The sequence below is a fragment of the Esox lucius genome, chromosome 11 (assembly GCF_011004845.1).
Source record: "Esox lucius isolate fEsoLuc1 chromosome 11, fEsoLuc1.pri, whole genome shotgun sequence".
Taxonomy (NCBI): domain Eukaryota; kingdom Metazoa; phylum Chordata; class Actinopteri; order Esociformes; family Esocidae; genus Esox; species Esox lucius.
In genome coordinates this window covers 51,439,871-51,460,941 of record NC_047579.1, presented here as the reverse complement: position 1 = coordinate 51,460,941, position 21,071 = coordinate 51,439,871, and the positions used below count along the sequence as shown (strand labels likewise).

At 46.3% G+C, this 21,071-nt stretch overlaps 1 protein-coding gene across 2 annotated transcripts in view; it reads left to right on the top strand.

Annotated features, from left to right (window-relative positions):
• rnf216 (ring finger protein 216) overlaps positions 1 to 16,257 on the top strand; it is a 29,775-nt gene extending 13,518 nt beyond the window's left edge. For both annotated transcript variants that reach the window (XM_029123708.2, XM_029123707.2), the window contains exons 11-17: positions 428 to 565; positions 798 to 946; positions 1,307 to 1,385; positions 10,437 to 10,534; positions 12,170 to 12,392; positions 13,957 to 14,026; positions 15,163 to 16,257. In XM_029123708.2, the coding sequence (XP_028979541.2) occupies positions 428 to 565; positions 798 to 946; positions 1,307 to 1,385; positions 10,437 to 10,534; positions 12,170 to 12,392; positions 13,957 to 14,026; positions 15,163 to 15,452 (1,047 nt within the window). In that variant the 3' untranslated portion in view covers positions 15,453 to 16,257. The remainder of the gene's footprint in view (positions 1 to 427; positions 566 to 797; positions 947 to 1,306; positions 1,386 to 10,436; positions 10,535 to 12,169; positions 12,393 to 13,956; positions 14,027 to 15,162) is intronic.
• The last annotated feature ends 4,814 nt before the right edge of the window (positions 16,258 to 21,071 follow it).

The window sequence follows — 21,071 nt, the reverse complement described above, 5'->3', positions numbered from 1 at the left end:
TCCTCTGCTTTTGTCTCTTACTTTCTTATCCCTCCTTACTCCTCCTGTTCAACGGGTTACCGGGGAGCTCTTGCAACGGCAGGTCTAGAAGCTGGCCAACTGGCAGTGTCTGTTCATCTGTTAACACCTCTTCCTGTGTGTGTGTCTGTCTGTCTGTCTGTCTGTCTGTCTGTCTGTCTGTCTGTGTGTCTGTCTGTCTGTGTGTCTGTCTGTCTGTGTGTCTGTCTGTCTGTGTGTCTGTCTGTGTGTGTGTGTGTGTGTGTGTGTGTCTGTCTGTCTGTCTGTCTGTCTGTGTCTGTCTGTCTGTGTCTGTGTGTGTCTGTGTGTCTGTGTGTCTGTGTGTCTGTGTGTCTGTGTGTGTCTGTGTGTGTGTGTCTGTCTGTGTGTCTGTCTGTGTGTCTGTCTGTGTGTCTCTGTGTGTGTGCAGGACGGCCAGCTGATTGAGTGTGGTTGTTGCTGTGGGGACTTTGCCTTTGAGAAGATGACCCAGTGTTCCGATGGCCATTTGTTCTGCAAGGAGTGTCTGGTTAAATACGCTCAGGAGGCCGTGTTCGGGTCAGGACAGGTACGGGGTCTGGGCCTGGGTCTGTGTGTAACATCCCCATTTCCTGCTCACTCAAGAACTGGTCCCGTAGCCAACTACAGTCCTGCAGTGTTGTTAGGCAGGAAGTATGGCAGTTACACCAATCATAACGCAACGTTTGTTACTATGGCGATTTGAAAAGCATTAAAGCATTTGGCTCTGAAGAGCCCCAAGCGTGTTTAACGGTGTTAAGTTCATGTGTGTTCTGCTCCAGTCATCCCTCAGTTGTATGGCAGGGGGCTGTCCGTGTGCCTTCCCCGTCTGTGAGTTGGAGAAGGTTCTGCCAGAGAACGTTCTGTTGAAGTACTACGAGAGGCAGGCAGAGGAAGCCGTTGCTGCCACCTGCGCGGACGAATTAGTTCGGTGAGACTCCGTGGTGTTAAGTTAACATACTGTTAATAACATCCAGAAAATAACTAGTTAATAACTATAGAGTCTTTGAGTTAAGACACTGGTGTTAAGTTAACATACTGTATAGTTAATTTGTGTTATAACCCTGTGTTTGTCTGACTTTGTGATCTCATCAGTATTACTTCAATCTGTCTTTGTAACTTCATTTCCTTTCCCTCTTTCTCTCTCTCCCTCCCCCTATTCCTTTCTTTCTCTCTATCCCTCCCTACTCTCTCCTGCTCTCTCTCTCCTCCCTTCCTTCTCTCTATCCCTCCCTACTCTCTCTCCCTTACTGTTCCTTTCTCACCTGGGCTCTTCTCTCTACATCTCTAGCTGTCCATCCTGTAACTTCCCAGCGTTGCTGGATAAAGGCGTGTCACTGTTCAGCTGTCCTAACCCTCGTTGTCGTAAGGTACGTTTGCTTGTTACACAGCGCCATTTAAAACCAATCTCAAGATGAACATGAATGCTCACTTTGGTCAGCTGTGGTTACCATGATGAAAACCACGTTAGCTCCGGGTGTTCCCCATGGTCAAGTCCTAAACATTGACCTTAGGGAGATTCACTTCTCTCCTAAACTTCGTAAATGTGGATAATTCTGTGCTTAGCTGGAGCCTGTGAAATGGTTTTGTAACCCTTTCCAGACTGATATGCAGCAGCAGCTTTTTCTGGAGGTTATTTTACTTCGATGGGGGATTAATGTGGCCTGATGGCAAGGGCCAAAGCCATTTTACATTTTAGCCATTTAGCGGACGGTCTGGTTAATGTTGTCAGATCTATTGTGGGCGGGGCAGGCCCTTCCAAGCCTGATTGTTTACCTGACCCTATAAATGTTTTATTAAGTTCATCAGGGGGGTCAAGACCATTTTCACGCCTGAAGATTTAATGTTTTTGATTTCCTAGCACACCAAACAAATTAAACAAGCTCTAAACATGTATATTTTCTCTGTATCTATTAGTACAGGCACACAAAAACATCTGCCAAATTCAGTGTGTAATATCTCTGACAATTCAGGATGGGCAAATACCTCAAGGCAAACAACTAAAATATGCATGCTTCTTTCTTCTACATATGTCATCAGGTAGATTAATTATCTTGGCAAAGGACAAGCAATCGCTGACAGGGATGTTATAAATGTGTTTAACATTCATGAAGGATGTACTCTGTGTGTATAGAAAGTTTCTGGCATCTTTTATTTCAGTTTATGAAACGCGTCACCTGTTGCCTTTAAATGTTTGCTCAGTATATGATAGGGCATTTCTCTGCTTTATTACATACAGACAGGAGGTGCAATTTGGGGTGGAGTTGTTACTGAAAGAGCAGTGGTTCAGATTGGGACCCAGTCCTGCAGCTGTGCATGTCACTGACAGGAACCAACACAGTTCTCTCTCCTGTAGTTCTGCCCACTGGCCTTTAGGTGGAGCCAGAACCACATGAATACTTCAGCTCCTCTCATTTTTGATTGTAACCAGGTATGTCAGTTGGGGACCGATTCTCATTTCCGATCACAACCTAGCCAGAGGCATTAGATTCACAGGTGACAAGAAACAAATCTGCGTAAGTAATGAATAAAATAACAGAATAAAATTCTGTTAACGTCCCTGGAATGTCCCTGGTTTCTGGGCAGAGGATGGGATCATAGTGCAAAATGCCAAATGGTTTGTTAGCTATGTAACGTGGAACTTAACGATCGTTTATCAACCCACTTAACGTTCCACGTGCAAAATGGCCCGAGCGAGCCTGCAGAGTGACTTCCTCCGCAACGATGATTCAGCCTTTGTGCCTAAACGTTATTTATTGCAAGGATGCAAACCAATTTGCACAGGTGTTAATCTTTTTCACTTCTGTTTCCTTTATTGAATATCACGTTTAGATCTGAGATATGACTACATCATGTCTCCATTTTGGACAAAGGAGAGGTTAAATATGGGTGTAAAAAAGGAGTGTGAATACTCTATAGTGCCAGTGTATTTAAATTTTTTAAAATATTTATCATTGTTTGTGGGTCTGTATCATCTGAGGACTATGTGCATCTCTAATGTGGTCATAGGAAGGAAGTTAGGAAGTGCAGCTCAGTTTCCACCTCATTTTGTGGGCTGTGTGCAACCGAGTTTTAAGCTTTATTAGAAACAAGAATTGCGCTTGGCAGTTTACTTTTTCTGAAGTTTATTGAGCTCTTGGTGCTATTGTTTTTCGTACACGACTTAAGAAACCCAGAGCGTCCTCATTACCAGAGCCAACCAATGAATCCAGCATGCTCTATGCAGACCAGCTGCATGAGAAACAACTGCTCTTCCACTTTGCAAAACACATCCTTTCAGAACTGAAGTCGGAGGGAGACTCCATTCACCGGAGAAACGTACCTTCAAGGAGCCAGTCGTTTGTTTTGTTGACAACATTAGTTAGCTCTCTAGCTAGCAAGTTAAACATATACATTATTCTCACCTCATTTAGGTGTATTGATATTGCTGAAGCAATTGTATCCACAGAAAGGGTATCAGGGACAAGAGTATTGTTTAAAAACTGTATTGATGGCAGTCTCAATTAAATTAATCCGGAAAAAATTAAGAGACCTCTGCACCTTTTTTCTTTCCTTTCCAAAAAGGTCAAAAAGGAAGGTTTTGAGTGAGGAACAGAAGTGTTAAAATTAAGAAACCACTGCAAATTGAACACTTCTGTTCCTCACACAAAACATTCCTTTTCAACTTTTTGGGAAAAGAAAGACAAAGGTTCAGTGGTCTCTTATTTTTTTCCGTAGGGGGGGGGGTGTGTGTATGCATGCCGCTATGAACCTTAACAGCCTTCATTTTTTGAAAATGATTGGTACATTTAAAAGCTTGAGCTCAGTTGAAGTGTTGTTTCTTCACAAGGCCGGGAAGCGGCAGAGTTGTGATAGTGGGATGGGGACAGAAAGAAACAGAGGAGCAAGTGGAGACGGAGACGAGGGAATGGGAGATATGAGAGCGGGACCACCAGCAATCTGGATTTGTCCGAAGATTTCTTGGAAGTGACAGATTGAGGCCCTGGTTATGTAACACCGCATGGTGATTCTAATTATCTTATTACTGGCCTTGGACTGTGCTGTTTTAGTCTGTATAACTACAGCAGAATGGAGAGGTTTGTATTCATCTGTTATTGGCTTTGACCTATCCACCAGTAATAACACTACATTTAAAATGAGTTCAGTTAGAGTCAGGAGACGGGTAGGTAACCGTTCCTAATCTCAGACAACATATTTTAGCCAAACTATGGATATATGAAGTGTACAGTCAGTGGTGATGTCCAGCAGCCTTGTGGTGATGTCCAGCAGTCTTGTGGTGATGTCCAGCAGTCTTGTGGTGATGTCCAGCAGTCTTGTGGTGATGTCCAGCAGTCTTGTGGTGATGTCCAGCAGTCTTGTGGTGATGTCCAGCAGTCTTGTGGTGATGTCCATGCAGAAGAGCCTGTAATACACTTGGTTTGGGTTTGGGTCTGCCTGTTACTGTCCCAGGGCTCTGTGGGGTTGGTTTGGGTTTGGGTCTGCCTGTTACTGTCCCAGGGCTCTGTGGGGTTGGTTTGGGTTTGGGTCTGCCTGTTACTGTCCCAGGGCTCTGTGGGGTTGGTTTGGGTTTGGGTCTGCCTGTTACTGTCCCAGGGCTCTGTGGGGTTGGTTTGGGTTTGGGTCTGCCTGTTACTGTCCCAGGGCTCTGTGGGGTTGGTTTGGGTTTGGGTCTGCCTGTTACTGTCCCAGGGCTCTGTGGGGTTGGTTTGGGTTTGGGTCTGCCTGTTACTGTCCCAGGGCTCTGTGGGGTTGGTTTGGGTCTGCCTGTTACTGTCCCAGGGCTCTGTGGGGTTGGTTTGGGTTTGGGTCTGCCTGTTACTGTCCCAGGGCTCTGTGGGGTTGGTTTGGGTTTGGGTCTGCCTGTTACTGTCCCAGGGCTCTGTGGGGTTGGTTTGGGTTTGGGTCTGCCTGTTACTGTCCCAGGGCTCTGTGGGGTTGGTTTGGGTTTGGGTCTGCCTGTTACTGTCCCAGGGCTCTGTGGGGTTGGTTTGGGTTTGGGTCTGCCTGTTACTGTCCCAGGGCTCTGTGGGGTTGGTTTGGGTCTGCCTGTTACTGTCCCAGGGCTCTGTGGGGTTGGTTTGGGTTTGGGTCTGCCTGTTACTGTCCCAGGGCTCTGTGGGGTTGGTTTGGGTTTGTGAACAGAGACCCTAAACCAGCTTTAGGAGGCTGTTCTCAAGGTTAATCTCACTGTAGATGAGGGCTTTCTTATGGAAAGTTTCAAGGTTGTTTTCCTTTAAGAGTGTATGAAATTGAACAGCTTTTTTATTAAATACTTGATTATTGGGTGTGGTCCAAAATCAGCGTTGCCAGAATTATTTGTTTTGCATTGAGTTGTAAGAACCTCAAATGTCTTTTGTCACTTCTTTCTTTCTCTGTGTTACTCTTTTTCTCCCTTTGTCACTGCTTCAGTATGATTACAGTTGGTCTGTTTTCTCCAGCAGAGGGAGAGGGTGGAGTCTAGTTATGTAACTGACCCCCCCCCCCTCCCCCCCCGTTTTCCTGTGCTCTCATTGGCTCTGGACTGCATTGTTTCAAATATGTTTCAGAATCATGTTTGACCCAGATTCAAGGAAACAGAAAACATACATGTATCAACACATTGCTTCCACATATACTGAAACATATCATTATGTGGTTATGTTATGGAATGTTCTGTGTGTTTTAGCTTTGTGTTTGTGTGTGTGTTTGTTAGCTGTGTGTATGTGTGTGTGTATGAAGTGTTGCTGCAGCTGTGAACATGACTATGGGTGTGGTGGAAGGAGGGAGGGAGGGAGGGAGGCCGGGAGCGGGAGGGAAAGAAATAAATATCTCCTGGTCAGCAGATCAGTGTGCTTCCAAAATATGCAGAGACATGCCACCACACCACACAAACACACACACAAACGCACACAAACGCACATCGACCCATAGACACAATGCAGCAGTGTTTTTAGGTTGAAGGTGTATTTCTCCTTTCCTTGCTTCTTCTCCATCATGTGTTTAGGTTGTACATTTAATTCCAGAGAGCCACCTCCCTTGTTCTCTCACTATCACACCCCCCCCCCCCCCCCACACACACACACACACAGATAACACACTCACACAGAGCAGCCCCCAATCAGATTTCTTGCAAATGTCTTCTGCTGCCTTATAAGGACTGCTGCAGGCTCCGGGGGTGTGTGTGTGGGGGGGGGGGGGGGGTGGTGTATCAATGAAACAAGACAGGATGGGGATTCAGGGATTGATTGGTCTTTCGCACTGACTCTATTACGCACCCATATACACACCACACTGACTCTATTACGCACCTGTATACACACCACACTGACTCTATTACGCACCCGTATACACACCACACTGACTCTATTACGCACCCGTATACACACCACCATGACTCTATTACGCACCCGTATACACACCACACTGACTCTATTACACACCCGTATACACACCGCACTGACTCTATTACGCACTCGTATACACACCGCACTGACTCTATTACGCACTCGTATACACACCGCACTGACTCTATTACGCACCCGTATACACACCACACTGACTCTATTACGCACCCGTATACACACTACACTGACTCTATTACGCACCCGTATACACACCACACTGACTCTATTACGCACCCGTATACACACCACACTGACTCTATTACGCACTCGTATACACACCACACTGACTCTATTACACACTGACTCAGGGTGTGCCTGGTTGCCCAGCCCAGGTGTGTAGTCCTTCGAGGGGGCGTGGTTGTGTGTGACATCACACAGGTGTATGTTTAGTTACTCTAAAAGAGCTGACTGCCGGTGTGTGGTTGTAGCGTCTCATGGGTAAAATGCAGAAATCCATCCAAATGTGAAATTCACATGAAAATGTCAAGTCAGACAAAAAGCTTGATTTTAGAGGGGACAACACACGAACTACAACCCCATAGTAAATTGCGTTGGTTAGGACGGATACATTTGTCAAATAAGTTCACATAAAATCGCTTTTGGCCGTTGCCAGTGGTTACTACTTAACTGAATAGAGCTTTTTAGGATCTCTTCAAAACTGAGCTCATCATCTGACTTCCCAGTTTATGTTTGGGTGAATTTGGGTTTTCAGTGTGATATGGTGACATCAGCTCTGGCTCTCGCTCTCTCATTCTCTACCACTGTCTCTTGTGCTTAGTCACCAACTGGTTCCCTCTGGCTCTCCATCTGTAAACCCATGTGGAGGTTCGGGTGGTTTCAGGGTGTTTGTGTCAGGGCCCAGGTGCTGATGGGAAATGTTTTGTTCAATGTCCTGTTTACCCTGACTAAGTATAATGATGTATTCTTTGCACAATGTCAGGGTTTCTCTCCACCCCCGTCTGCCCGCTGACTGGTTTATGTTTTGCCACTAGGGGGTGATATTTCATTGTCTCCATTAATCCTTTTATCCCAAACTCTCCTCTCTACTCTCACTGTCGCACAACTCCTTCTCTGTCTTTTCATCCTGTTATCAAAGCGTTATTAAAAATATTCCTGACTGTTTTTTTTAACCTGTGTTCTAGAACCAGTATCTGTCCCTGGGTGTTCTAGAACCAGGTACTGTCCCTGGGTGTTCTAGAACCAGGTACTGTCCCTGGGTGTTCTAGAACCAGTATCTGTCCCTGGGTGTTCTAGAACCAGTATCTGTCCCTGGGTGTTCTAGAACCAGGTACTGTCCCTGGGTGTTCTAGAACCAGGTACTGTCCCTGGGTGTTCTAGAACCAGGTACTGTCCCTGGGTGTTCTAGAACCAGGTACTGTCCCTGGGTGTTCTAGAACCAGGTACTGTCCCTGGGTGTTCTAGAACCAGTATCTGTCCCTGGGTGTTCTAGAACCAGGTACTGTCCCTGGGTGTTCTAGAACCAGGTACTGTCCCTGGGTGTTCTAGAACCAGGTACTGTCCCTGGGTGTTCTAGAACCAGTATCTGTCCCTGTGTGTTCAGGGACTAACCCTAGATATCCCACGCCCAACTGAGACTGACCCAGAGAACAGTTAACTGAATAGTATTAACCCTTGCAAGCTGAGGCCAGTGTGACCAGGGATGCTAATGGTAGCTAGCTTGTAATATTCGGAATAATCACTACTCATTTTATGGATGTCAGGCAACCAGTGGTTAAAAGATCATAGGATTTGTGTGTGTTTGTTCGTGCGTGAGTGCGTGTGCGCGCGTCTTCAAGATGTCCTTCAGCATGACTGTGCTGGTGGAGATGCTGTTACTAGGCAACTACATAGTCAAGGAGGATCCTGCTGCAGTCTCTCACACACACACACGCACACACACAGGCACAGACACAGGCACAGACACAGACAGACACAGACACAGACACAGACACAGACACAGACACAGACACAGACAGGCACAGGCACAGACACAGACACAGACACAGGCACAGGCACAGGCACAGGCACAGGCACAGGCACAGGCACAGGCACAGGCACAGGCACAGGCACAGGCACAGACACAGACACAGACACAGACACAGACACAGACACAGACAGGCACAGACACAGACACAGACAGGCACAGACACACACACACAGAGGCACACACACACACACACAGAGGCACACACACACACACACACAGAGGCACACACACACAGAGGCACACACACACAGAGGCACACGCACACAGAGGCACACGCACACAGAGGCACACGCACACAGAGGCACACGCACACACACACACAGAGGCACACACACACACAGAGGCACACACACACACAGAGGCACACACACACACAGAGGCACACACACACACAGAGGCGCACACACAGAGGCACACACAGAGGCACACGCACACACAGAGGCACACACACGCACACACAGGGGCACACACACGCACACACAGGGGCACACACACGCACACACAGAGGCACACACACACACACAGAGGCACACACACACAGAGGCGCACACACACACACAGAGGCACACACACACACACACAGAGGCACACACACACACAGAGGAACTTGACCCCTTACCTTAAACGTATCCTAATGTTCATGCTTGACCTTCACCTACCCCTAAAGCTAACCATCTGGTCTCCCCAAGTACACATAAACTTGGATCACACGCATGTCGGTTTTACTATGTGAGGACCTGCAATTTAGTACCATTAGAAAGTCCCTGACTTTAACTTCAAATACCAAACCTTTATGCCGGAATTTAACACTTTAACTCTAACTCCTAAATATAACCCTTGATTTCGAAATGTAACCCTAATACCAAATCTTAATTTTAACCCTAAATTCAAGTCATACAAACCTTCTTTCTAAAGTGAGGACCGGACAAATATCCATACTGCATGATTTCCATTGTTTTAGTTACATAAGATGTTAAAATAGGAACACACACACGTGTGACACATAGAAACACACTCCTAAGCTGCCACACACATTTTCACACACAGATGCGTACACACGTTGACACACCCTAGCGGAGCCACACACATGGTGGTCTGACACAGCTGGAGTAGGTGTAATGCACACAATTGGTCCGAATATGCCTGGACCCAACACTACAAAAGACATTTGGGGAAATAAGTTGGCACCGTTGTGTTTTTTTTTTTTGTTGTTGTCGTTGAGCCAATTGGAGGACTCAGACGAGGACAAAATGCTCTGTGGCCTCTCTGCTGTTCATCTTATGAGGTCCCTTTATTCCTCAGTGGTCATGGCCAGACCAGTCAACTCCAGCCCCCTCATTCTGTTCATCTTATGAGGTCCCTTTATTCCTCAGTGGTCATGGCCAGACCAGTCAACTCCAGCCCCCTCATTCTGTTCATCTTATGAGGTCCCTTTATTCCTCAGTGGTCATGGCCAGACCAGTCAACTCCAGCCCCCTCATTCTGTTCATCTTATGAGGTCCCTTTATTCCTCAGTGGTCATGGCCAGACCATCCACTTTGTCAGAATACATCCCTGATGTGTTACCGAAAAGGAAACGGACAATAAAGAAATACCTTTTCCAAAAGTTTTAGATAAGTAACACCTTTTCAGAGTTAGTTCTATAGTGGAGGTGACAACAAAAGAAGCTAGTTAGTTAGCATTACAGCTGCTGACCAACTAGTTAACATCCCAGGTTGTGTCCCTCATTCAGTGTTCCAGCTAAGGTCAGATTTACAAGACTTGTCAAATATCTCAACTTCAGTAGTCTCCCCCGTCGACGGGGTCCTTGGCCTCCCCCGTCGACGGGGTCCTTGGCCTCCCCCGTCGACGGGGTCCTTGGCCTCCCCCGTCGACGGGGTCCTTGGCCTCCCCCGTCGACGGGGTCCTTGGCCTCCCCCGTCGACGGGGTCCTTGGCCTGGCCTTTCGTAGCTGTGTTTTGACATCCACCATGTAGGCCACTGTACTGTTTGATTTGACTAATCCCTCCTCCTGCTCTCCCCCTGTTCTGCCGGTCTTTCAACTTCTTCAGGAGAGCTGCAGGAAGTGCGGTGTCCAATGGAAGGAGCATGCTGGGAAGTCATGTGACCAGGTCATGGAGAGAGATGAGATCCGCATGCGTGTTGCTTTGTAAGTGTCTCATTGGACAAACGCTAATCACCAACACAGTTCCCACCTTCGGTCCAGGATTAGGGGAAACCCAATCCTAAAACCTTGACACCTAACTCTTAGTCAACACAGAGTGCTGGAGGGTATGCAGGTTTTAGTTCCATCTCTGCACTAACACCATTTCCCATCTAATCTGTGGGCAGTGTGATCAGAGATGAATTAATGAATGTACACTGTAGAAAAGGTTTTGAATAGGTTCTAGCAGGTCCCTTCCTGGCGGCCCAATTGGCTTCCTGGTGAATCCACCCCAGGTGTTAGGGATGGAGCTAAACCTGGCTCTGTGTCCTGTTTCTCTAACAACCCTCCGTTTCCCAGACAACTGGGCAGGAAGTGTAGCGGACGGATGCTTACGTTTTTTTAATACCAACACTTGCATGCATTTTCAACACTCAAACACACTTCCTGTTATTGCTGTAAGGGCGTCCTGCAGCTAAAAGACAAGAGCTCACTATTCAACAAAGAATAGCATGTTTACACTAAGTTCTGTTAGCAGAATAGTGTGATTGAAATGGTCACGTTGATACATGAATAGTCCTGTTATTAGAATAGTGTGATTTAAATGGTCACGTTGGTACATGAATAGTCCTGTTATTAGAATAGTGTGATTTAAATGGTCACGTTGGTACATGAATAGTCCTGTTATTAGAATAGTGTGATTTAAATGGTCACGTTGATACATGAATATTCCTGTTATTAGAATAGTGTGATTTAAATGGTCACGTTGGTACATGAATAGTCCTGTTATTAGAATAGTGTGATTTAAATGGTCACGTTGATACATGAATAGTCCTGTTATTAGAATAGTGTGATTTAAATGGTCACGTTGGTACATGAATAGTCCTGTTATTAGAATAGTGTGATTTAAATGGTCACTTTGATACATGAATAGTCCTGTTATTAGAATAGTGTGATTTAAATGGTCACTTTGATACATGAATAGTCCTGTTATTAGAATAGTGTGATTTAAATGGTCACTTTGATACATGAATAGTCCTGTTATTAGAATAGTGTGATTTAAATGGTCACTTTGATACATGAATAGTCCTGTTATTAGAATAGTTGGTTTACACGTTCACGTGTGTTCATTTAATCAGAATATTCACCTCCTTTACACAAGAAATTATTTCCTTAAGGGGACTTGTTTTCATTGACACATCTGAAAGCAGCCATGCACTTCATAAATGCACAGTCACAAATAAAAATACCTTCTAATACATCCAGCTTTCTATTTTCCAGAAGCATCCCTTTTAGTCAGTTGTGAAAACATATGGAATCTCCCACCGTTATGCTCAATTAGGACTTAGCCCTGGCCCAATCTGCTGAATGCCAGGCTGGATGTCTGTGTTTCCTGTCCTTTCCTGTTTTTGAAAACCAGGTGTCTTAATTTCCTTGTGCGTACTTTGATTATGGCTGATTTAAGATAAGCAAAATGTAGTGTTTCACAGGACTAATGCAAAAACATGGCCTCACCCCGTGTTTAGATTAATATTGGTCTATTACTGTGTAAATAAACTCGGAGACATTTTGTATGACTGCAGAGTCAGGAGGGGTTAGGGGTCGTAGGTTGAGGAAGTAACCCCATCTGTACTCCCACAGCGAGGAGCGTATGACTGCCGCGCGGGTCAGGAAATGTGTGAAGTGTGGAACCGGGCTGGTGAAGTCTGAGGGGTGCAACAGGATGTCGTGTCGTTGCGGCGGGTTCATGTGTTACCTGTGCAGGGATCCAATCAGTGGATACAACCACTTCTGTCAGCATGCCCGCTCTCCTGGCGCCCCCTGCAGGCACTGTCGCAAGTGTTCCCTGTGGACGGATCCCACGGTGAGATGACACACACACACACACACACACGCCGCTAACACACACACGCCGCTAACACACACACGCCGCTAACACACACACGCCGCTAACACACACACGCCGCTAACACACACACGCCGCTAACACACACACGCCGCTAACACACACACACACGCCGCTAACACACACACACACGCCGCTAACACACACACACACGCCGCTAACACACACACACACGCCGCTAACACACACACACACACACGCCGCTAACACACACACACACACACGCCGCTAACACACACACACACACACGCCGCTAACACACACACACACACGCCGCTAACACACACACACACACACGCCGCTAACACACACACACACACGCCGCTAACACACACACACACACACGCCGCTAACACACACACACACACGCCGCTAACACACACACACACGCCGCTAACACACACCATGCTAATACACCACGCTGACACACCACGCTGACACACACCATGCTAATACACCACGCTGACACACACCATGCTAATACACCACGCTGACACACACCATGCTAATACACCACGCTGACACACACCATGCTAATACACCACGCTGACACACACCATGCTAATACACCACGCTGACACACACCATGCTAATACACCACGCTGACACACACCATGCTAATACACCACGCTGACACACACCATGCTAATACACCACGCTGACACACACCATGCTAATACACCACGCTGACACACACCATGCTAATACACCACGCTGACACACACCATGCTAATACACCACGCTGACACACACCATGCTAATACACCACGCTGACACACACCATGCTAATACACCACGCTGACACACACCATGCTAATACACCACGCTGACACACACCATGCTAATACACCACGCTGACACACACCATGCTAATACACCACGCTGACACACACCATGCTTGTGTCTACTGCAGAGGGAATGATAATAGTCAGTATGAAAAATTGCAGCTCTGTGGTCACACTAGCACAACAACAGAGAGAACTCCTCATCACTCTAAACACATGGGCTGAACTTTTTCACAGACATGAGTCCCCCAGCATTTCTCAATCCCAGGTCCATGGACCGGCAGCGCTCCATGGCGGAGAGGCCATACTTATGGTCCGGGCCTGTTTCCAGGACTCCTGGGTCCCCTCCCTTAAAGACGACATTGACATTGATTATTACGATATGTGGACCCTCCCAAGTCCCAGGCCCAGCCTTTCCCCATGACGTCTGGCACCCTGGGCGTGGCACCCTGGGCGTGGCACCCTGGGCGTGGCACCCTGGGCGTGGCACCCTGGGCGTGGCACCCTGGGCGTGGCACCCTGGGCATGAAATAGTCCCGTTGACGCATTTTTATGCCTTTTAATATTTCTGTTTTTTTCATACAAATATTTGACAACATCAAACTTAACGTGACTTTACAGTAATTGATTTTGGATGTCACTGTATTCAAATACAATATCAAACGGAACTAAATTACCTCATTCCTGGGCTCTACCTCATTCCTGGGCTCTACCTCATCGCTCTTGTGTGCTTCCAGCAAGATGACGAGCGCATCATTCAAGAAATCCAGAAGGAAGGGGAGAAAGAGCTCAATAAGAAGAATGCAGGTCAGTAGTGTTCATGTTCAGCACACTGTCTTTATGAAGCAGGTCAATAGTGTTCATGTTCAGCACACTGTCTTTATGAAGCAGGTCAATAGTGTTCATGTTCAACACACTGTCTTTATGAATCAGGTCAGTAGTGTTCATGTTCAGCACACTGTCTTTATGAAGCAGGTCAATAGTGTTCATGTTCAACACACTGTCTTTATGAATCAGGTCAGTAGTGTTCATGTTCAGCACACTGTCTTTATGAATCAGGTCAGTAGTGTTCATGTTCAACACACTGTCTTTATGAATCAGGTCAGTAGTGTTCATGTTCAACACACTGTCTTTATGAATCAGGTCAGTAGTGTTCATGTTCAGCACACTGTCTTTATGAATCAGGTCAGTAGTGTTCATGTTCAACACACTGTCTTTATGAATCAGGTCAGTAGTGTTCATGTTCAGCACACTGTCTTTATGAATCAGGTCAGTAGTGTTCATGTTCAACACACTGTCTTTATGAATCAGGTCAGTAGTGTTCATGTTCAGCACACTGTCTTTATGAATCAGGTCAGTAGTGTTCATGTTCAGCACACTGTCTTTATGAAGCAGGTCAGTAGTGTTCATGTTCAGCACACTGTCTTTATGAAGCAGGTCAGTTGTGTTCATGTTCAACACACTGTCTTTATGAAGCAGGTCAGTTGTGTTCATGTTCAACACACTGTCTTTATGAATCAGGTCAGTAGTGTTCATGTTCAGCACACTGTCTTTATGAAGCAGGTCAGTTGTGTTCATGTTCAGCACACTGTCTTTATGAAGCAGGTCAGTAGTGTTCATGTTCAACACACTGTCTTTATGAAGCAGGTCAGTAGTGTTCATGTTCAATACACTGTCTTTATGAAGCAGGTCAGTTGTGTTCATGTTCAACACACTGTCTTTATGAAGCAGGTCAGTAATTAGTAGTAGGTCTCTGATTATAAGTCAGTCTTGAAAGAGCGTCTACTAAATGACTAACATGTTTAACGGACTGTGGGTGGTTGATATGTCATCTTCTATAAGCTCACTGACATTTCTCCTTACTTCCTTTCTCCCCCACTCTATTTTTCTCTCTCATCTTTACTCTCCCCCCTTCCTCTGTCTTTCTCTTTCTCTCTTTCAAGAGTCTTCAGGAAAGCGAGTGGGCCCACCCCCAGAGCCTGTGGTGGTTGCTAAGCGACCTCGCGCAGCCCCTCCAGCTCCCCAAGCAGTGCGAGCTCCCCTATTGGTCCCTCCTCGTGTCATCCTCCCCCATGGCCCGCCTATTCCCCCCGCCCACTATGTGCCTGTCCTGGCCCCCATGCCGCTCCTCAACTTCCCACCTCCGCTCAACAACAACAATGTCAACCACAACCTGGACATCAACATGCCTATGCACTATGGACCCCCTCAGCGCTACTACAGACACCTATAACAGACATCCACCACAGACACACATTACTGACACCTATAACAGACACATACAGACACCTGTAACAGACATCCACCACAGACACGTATTACTGACACCTATAACAGACATATACAGACTACTATAACAGACTCTTACTGCAGATATCTATAACAGACATCCACCACAGACATGTACTACAGACACCTATAATGGACTCTTACTACAGACACCTATAACAACACATACTACTGACACCTATAACAGACGTCTACTACTGACACCTATAACAGACATCTACTACTGACACCTACTACAGACATCAATAAAAGTCACCTACCACAGACACATATAACAGACATCTATTTCAGATGCGTACAATAGACATCTAATACAGACATCTACTACAGACCCCCCAGTGACCCCTGGGCCATTATCAGGTGACAGGAAATGTTGACCCAAGGTTGTTAATCAGGTGACAGGAAGTAAATAGTGACCCAAGGCTGTAATCAGGTGACAAGATGTAAATAGTGACCCCAGGCTGTTATCAGGTGAAAGGAAGTAAATAGTGACCCCAGGCTGTTATCAGGTGACAGGAAGTAAATAGTGACCCCTGGCTGTTATCAGGTGACAGGCTATCACCAGGTGATGGCCAAGTTACTCCAGACAGGGAGTTGCGAGAACCTGTTGTTTTCTATTTCTTAATTTGTTTTTGGGTCTGACCTGTAACCTGTGACCTCTGACCTTATTTGTTCCAGAGATATTTTTGATTAATGCACAAATCTGTTCTGAGTGATGTTTCTGCTCAATAAACATTGTTTTCACATTCTGACTGTCTGATGGTTCTACAACACGCAGACGCTCATGTTGCTATCACTACTTAACGAGTAATTCTCAATAAAAATATGTTCACTGACCTTAACCACTGAGCCTAAAATGGCCTTTTGTTGGCAAGGACCAGTCTAATAACCTAACTTGAATGTTCCATGGTTTATTACACTTTTAAGGATAAAGATCCTATTTTCCCAGAGTAGGATTGGCCCCGTCAAACCGTGAGGCACACCCATAGATATCGGCAAATGTGTGGACAGCAAAAATGCAGATTTTACACCTTGCTGATGCCAGAGAAACCGATTTCAAACCAGACTCTAGGATGCTGGATCTATATATTCGTATTCTGTGGTTGACTTGTCAAAGGTATTCGCCAAATTGGTCAACAACAACTCATGACTTGGGTGTCATCCTGGACTCCACTCTCTCCTTCCGGTCCCACATCAACAAAATCACCAAGTCTGCCTTCTACCACCTCAGAAATATTTCACGACTCTGGCCTTCACTCACACATTCAGTAACCGAGACACTGCATTTATCACTTCCCATCTGGATTACTGCAATGGGGTCCTGTCCAGACTGCCCATCAAGACCCTCAGCAGACTCCAGTATGTCCAGAACTCTGCTGCCAGGGTTCTAATCCACACAAAGCCCTGGCAGCATATTACTCCCATTTTCAAACAGCTCCACTGGCTGCCAGTCATGTCTCGCATCACCTATAATCTCACCAAAATACCTCACAGAACTACTTCACCCCTACACACAGTCACATTCCTTGTGGTCCTCTGACAAAGACCTACTGGATACCCCCCGTACCAGATTGCGGACTTTTGGAGACAGGGCTGTCTCTGCCAATGCTCCAAAACTGTGGAACAGTCTACCACTCAACATCCACTCTGCCCCATCCTTGCCCATATTCAAAAAGCACCTTAAAACCTTTAAAAAGTATTTTGATCCCCAACCCCCAAGTCCCCCCTCCCCCCTCATTAGTTAAGTGACCTTGGGTATTATGAAAGGCGCTATATAAGTATAAGTTATTATTATTATTATTATTATTATAAAACTGCTTGTTTTGTAAAGCAGATGTGTCTTTGAGAACCTTAAGCTAAATCTGGTATCCTGGAATGGAAACCTCAGTGGAACTGTCTGGCGTACTGGAGAAGAGGTTTCTCATATGTGTCTATCTGATTGGACAGAAGTGGTACCAACAGAATACAGGCCTTTGCGTGTTGAAGATCTTTTCTCTGTGTTCAACATACACTGTGTTAAACAAGGGCTGTGGCATGGATCCAACAGAAGACTGGTACATGACACATTACGGAGGCCCCTTGATGTCTTTTGGCCTTGTTCTCGTTCTCAGTGGCTTTTTGAAGTACCCGAGGCCCAATGACCCATAAGGGTTTCAGATCAGCAAGCTCCGTGACGCTCTCCTTCACTGGCTGGAAGGAGGGTGTTCCTCTGAAGTCCACAGAAGACCCGGGCTGCGATGCTGACTGTGAGGTTATCTGCCCCGCCCTGCCTGTCTATTGTGTTTGAATGTTGACTGTTACCCTGCCATTTTGAGTCCTGCAGCGTTCACCAGACTTGGCCATTGTTCAGCGAACAGTTCCGATCGTTCTTACATCCGCTTTAGACGACAAGTTGTATTGTGCAGATGTTTTCATTGATTTGGCTTAAGCCTTTGACCCCGTCAACCGTCTCACCATGATTCAGTATATTCAGCAACCAACGGGACCTGTCTAGTCTGGTTTGAAAGCTGTTTCTCTGGCTGTAGAATTGATCTAATCTGTGGACCTACTGTCCAAGCCTTGACTGTGTCCATGGGAGTTGGATTCTTGGGCCAACCATATTCTCTGTGATTTTTTTGTTTTACATTTTAAACATTTAGTAGCCACTCTTATCCGGAGCAAATTATTTTCAATGCGTTTTGAAAAGGTACGATTTTAGATGTTCTTTGAAATTGGGCTGGTTTTCAGCTTCATGGTAAGCCGGTTCCACCAAGGGACGGCGACGTTCGGACTGGGCAGATCGGAAGCTGCCATCCCAGAGTGGATGAACCTTTAAGTGACCTTGCTGTCTTGCATAGAACGACGGGGTTTGTGTTCTGCAGTTAATCACCCTTCATCTATGGTACAGCCTAAGAAATTACTGTGCTACAAAATTGTGCTGAAGAATCCTGGACTATGGCCACACGGTTCACAGGCTAAACGCTACCTTCATAAATTAGATGATGTTTACCACAATGCCATCAGCTTGGTCACCAGCTCCCATGCCATTTACATTTACACACCCAGAGTTGTACTTGGTAAAATACTTATACAGGTGACCCAGGGACTTGGGATCTTCCTTTTGAACCTTGGTGGAGTTGACATGCGTTCGTTTGTTGTGAATGTTGTCTCTGTAACCGTTCTGTCTCTGAATATGACAGATTTATGTCAGCAATCTGCGCTGGTTCAGAGTGACCTGTTTCCTGTGGATTACTGACTGACTGGCTTACTGACTGAAAGAAAGGCTGCCTGACTGGCATTGACATTTTGGTGTGTTGCCACAGATTTATAAATTTTTTGTGGTTTAGTGGCTAATATGTTCGGCATAGATGTTAACGTGTGTGTTGGTGTCAGGAACTGACAGAGGATCTGGAAGAGAGGGGGAGCAGGAGAGGAGGAGCAGGAGAAAGGGAGTAGGAGAGGAGGAGCAGGAGAGAGGGAGCAGGAGAAAGGGAGCAAGCAAGAGGGAGTAGAGCATATCTGTGTATTCTCTCTCCTATCATTCTGAAGAGTGATACTGATGTGATCACAGATGAAGTATAACAACACACACACATATCTGCTCTAAATGTGTGTATATACATAGGTAAACACCACCTCGTATCTCAGGGTGTCTGTCATATCCCGTCCTCAAACCCTCCCTCCAGCAGGGTGTCTCTGGGCACTGCTGTTATTGACAACACTCCAGTGTGTGTACTTATTTTTAACCCTGTACCGGATATCCAACTTCCCCATTGCCTTAGCACTGAAACTAACCTCAATTTGTTTTACTTTTACGCCTAAACCTAAACTGGCCTTACAACTTAACCCTTACCGGTAATGCATAAATCTGAAAGTAACCTCAATTCTAACTGCCCAAATGTATGATTTCCTCTGAGATGGAAGTCACATTTTCCAGAGAGGGGCCCGGACAAAGATACTTGTGGGGAACAATTTTCTATCTTTGTGGGTACACAAATCTGGAGCACGCGCCACCCCCCCCCCAGACTGGTGGCTGACTGGCTGGCTTTCAGCTGCAGCTGGTGTTGCCATGGTAACTGAGGTCTCAGATGTGGGTGGAAGCAACGGCCATTCCAGACAGCTTCCCTCCCCCACCCTCCCTTCCCCACTAGAGAGAGAGAAGGAAAGAGCAGGGAGAGGCAGCTCAACATTTTACCCATAATTCCCAGCATGTTCCAGCCAGGGATCTGGGCCATATTAGAGTGACTCATCTTTTAAATCATTCATTCATGTAGACCCAACATGTCTGTCTCTATCCCTGTCTGTCAGTGTCTCTGGGGTCCTCCTTATTTCCCAGGATGCCTCTCTGACTGGGTAGAGTAGATTAAAGACCTGGGAGAGGATCACTCATTACATTACAGCTAAACTCTAGCCGTGCGCACGCGTGCCCTCTCCCTGCACCTCAATGAAAACACTGCAGTACAGAGAGCCTATTCAGCAGACAGGAAAGTGTGTGCGCGTCATTAAGGAAGGGAGCACATGGGCTGGGGGAGGTCGTTTCCCTTCCTATGTGTCGTCCTTGCTTCCTTTTTATTCTTAAATGGCTTTTAAAGGAGTTGAAATAAAATTATGCTTTCATGCTTATTTTCACACACACACACACACACACACGTTTTAAACTCTGAAACAGGTCGAAGCTCCGGAAATTGTATAATCCAACTGATATCATGATCCTCAAGTTTGACCATCTGGAGACAGCTGCAGTTTATCAGGCCCGGAGAAAGAATACTGTGTTTTCATAGAATTACGCAAACCCACACACACACACACACACACACACACACACACACACACACACACACACACACACACACACACACACACACACACACACACACACACACACACACACACACACACACACACACACACACACACACACACACACACACACACACACACACACACACACACACACACACACACACACACACACACACACACACACACACACACACACACACACACACACACACACACACACACACACACCACACACACACACACACACACACACACACACACACACACACACACACACACACACACACACACACACACACACACACACACACACACACACACACACACACACACACACACACACACACACACACACACACACACACACACACACACACACACACACACACACACACACACACACACACACACACACACACACACACACACACACACACACACACACACACACACACACACACACACACACACACACACACACACACACACACACACACACACACACACACACACACACACACACACACCACACACACACACACACACACACACACACACACACACACACACACACACACACACACACACACACACACACACACACACACACACACACACACACACACACACACACACACACACACACACACACACACACACACACACACACACACACACACACACACACACACACACACACACACACACACACACACACACACACACACACACACACACACACACACACACACACACACACACACACACACACACACACACA